The sequence below is a fragment of the Tyto alba genome, unplaced genomic scaffold (assembly GCF_018691265.1).
Source record: "Tyto alba isolate M040663 unplaced genomic scaffold, T.alba_DEE_v4.0 Super-Scaffold_15, whole genome shotgun sequence".
Taxonomy (NCBI): domain Eukaryota; kingdom Metazoa; phylum Chordata; class Aves; order Strigiformes; family Tytonidae; genus Tyto; species Tyto alba.
In genome coordinates, this window is record NW_024881277.1 from 9508466 (window position 1) to 9510496 (window position 2031).

At 52.4% G+C, this 2031-nt stretch overlaps 1 protein-coding gene across 1 annotated transcript; it reads right to left on the minus strand.

The window, feature by feature from the left end:
- Positions 1-151: 151 nt before the first annotated feature.
- Positions 152-709, minus strand: LOC122153094 (olfactory receptor 14J1-like; the record flags this gene model as incomplete). The annotated part of the gene is made up of 1 exon (XM_042789201.1): positions 152-709. A coding segment is annotated over one exon (558 nt), but the record flags the coding sequence as incomplete, so codon positions are not given.
- Between the last annotated feature and the right edge of the window lie 1322 nt (positions 710-2031).

Below are 2031 nucleotides of genomic sequence, written 5' to 3' on the forward strand. Positions count from 1 at the left end.
TTGTGAAAGGTTCAGACACAACAGATGAAGCCTCTAGAGAAGTGGAATGAAGCCAAGCAGTTACCTCTTACGACAATTATCACAGGAAAAAAATGAACCAGAGGCTTGGCCTAGCCAAGCTCTGGGTACTCTGCAGAGAAGGTGAGGCAGGTTACTGCTGGTGGAACAAGGTGCATTGGATCAATTCCTTCACCGCATCCTTGAGGTCCCTGTTCCTCATACTGTAGATGAAGGGGTTCAATGTTGGAGGTACCACTGAGTACAGAACAGCCATCGCCAGATCCAGGGATGGGGAAGAGAAAGAGAAGGGCTTCAGGTAGGCAAAAAATGAAGTGCTGATGAACAGGGAGACCACGGCCAGGTGAGGGAGGCACGTGGAGAAGGCTTTGTGCCGTCCCTGCTCAGAGGGGATCCTCAGCACGACCCTGAAGATCTGCACATAGGACAGCACAATGAAAACAAAACAAGCAAAGAATAAAAATGCAGTAAACACAAGGAGTCCAAATTCCCTGAGATAGCCTGATTCAGAGCAGGAGAGCTTGAGGATCTGGGGAACTTCACAGAAGAACTGGTCCACCACATTGTCGTGGCAGAGTGGTAGAGAAAAAGTGTCGGCAGTGTGCAGCAGAGCATTGAGGAATCCACTGCCCCAGGCAGCTGCTGCCATGTAGACACAAGCTCTGCTGCCAAGGAGGGTCCCGTAGTGCAGGGGTTGGCAGATGGCAACATAGCGGTCATAGGCCATGATGGTGAGAAGGGAATATTCTGCTCCAAGGAAAAATACAAAGAGAAAGACCTGGGCAGCACATGCCAAGAAGGAGATGACCCTTGTGTCCTGGAGCAAATTGGCCATGGCTTTGGGGAGAGTGGTGGAGATGTATCCCAGGTCGAGGAGGGAGAGGATGAGGAGGAAGAAGTACATGGGGGTGTGGAGGTGGTGGTCGCAGGCGATGGCGGTGATGATGAGGCCGTTGCCCAGGAGGGCAGCCAGGTAGATGCCCAGGAAAAGCCAGAATGCAGGAGCTGCAGCTCCCGTCTGTCTGCAAATGCCAGGAGCAGGAACTCAGTGATGGAGCTGCTGTTGGACATGGTCTCCCTATGAACCTGGGGTCCTGTACTAGAGGGAAATGACAATGACAAGTGAGGACAGATTTCTCTGGGTAAAACCAAAGACATCTCTCACACATTCATGACCCCACCTCAGGTCCCCTCCCTTTTTCCTGCTTGGCAGGACCTTTGTGCAGCTCCCTGGCTGTTGCTCTGGTTTGTGCAGGCTGTGGGTGCTGTGAAGAACAGGGCCCCTGGGCTCCCAGATGTGTTGGACATGCTCTAGGCCAGTCTCTGCCTGGGAGCAGGGGGCACGTAGGGACCAGGTCTGATAGATTTTCTCAGGTGAATTCCCTCTCATCATCAAAGGGCTTGACAACATCTCCACCCCCAATCCCAAGCAAACTTGACTGCATCAAGGAGTTTCAGGCTTTTGTTGGTGTTTTTTCTTTCAGAAAGCTCTTCCCTAATACCCCACCACCCCACCTCAGCCCCATCTCCTTTAGGGAGTCTTCTCTGAAGGCAGAAATGCTGAGCATCTCTGCTGTGCTCAGGCTGAGCAGCCACAACTCGTGGGAGGCAAAAAGATTTGCTGTGGCTTAGCACAGGGGCAGGCAAGCTGGTCTGTCCATTTGACTTGTTGCTGGCTGACCTGTCTCTGCCCCTTGAAATGGAGGGGGATTGCACTCCTGAGGTACCCGGAGAAGCAATCAGACCCCGCTGAGAGCAGAGGGATCCACGGCAGATCACTAAGTATTTCACCCTGCCACTGGTCACCTTCACAAAGTCTCAGCACCCCACTCCTTGACAAGGACACAGAGTTCATTTTTCCAACAAATCAACATAATCCTGCTTGTAGCATCTCAGGACTTCTCCAATGGGTTTTACACAGAAATGCTGGGGGAGAGATATGCCATCTGCAGGGCAGCAACCAGCTTGGGAGGACACCCCAAGGAGTCACCAAGTGTCCTCATGGTGGCATCT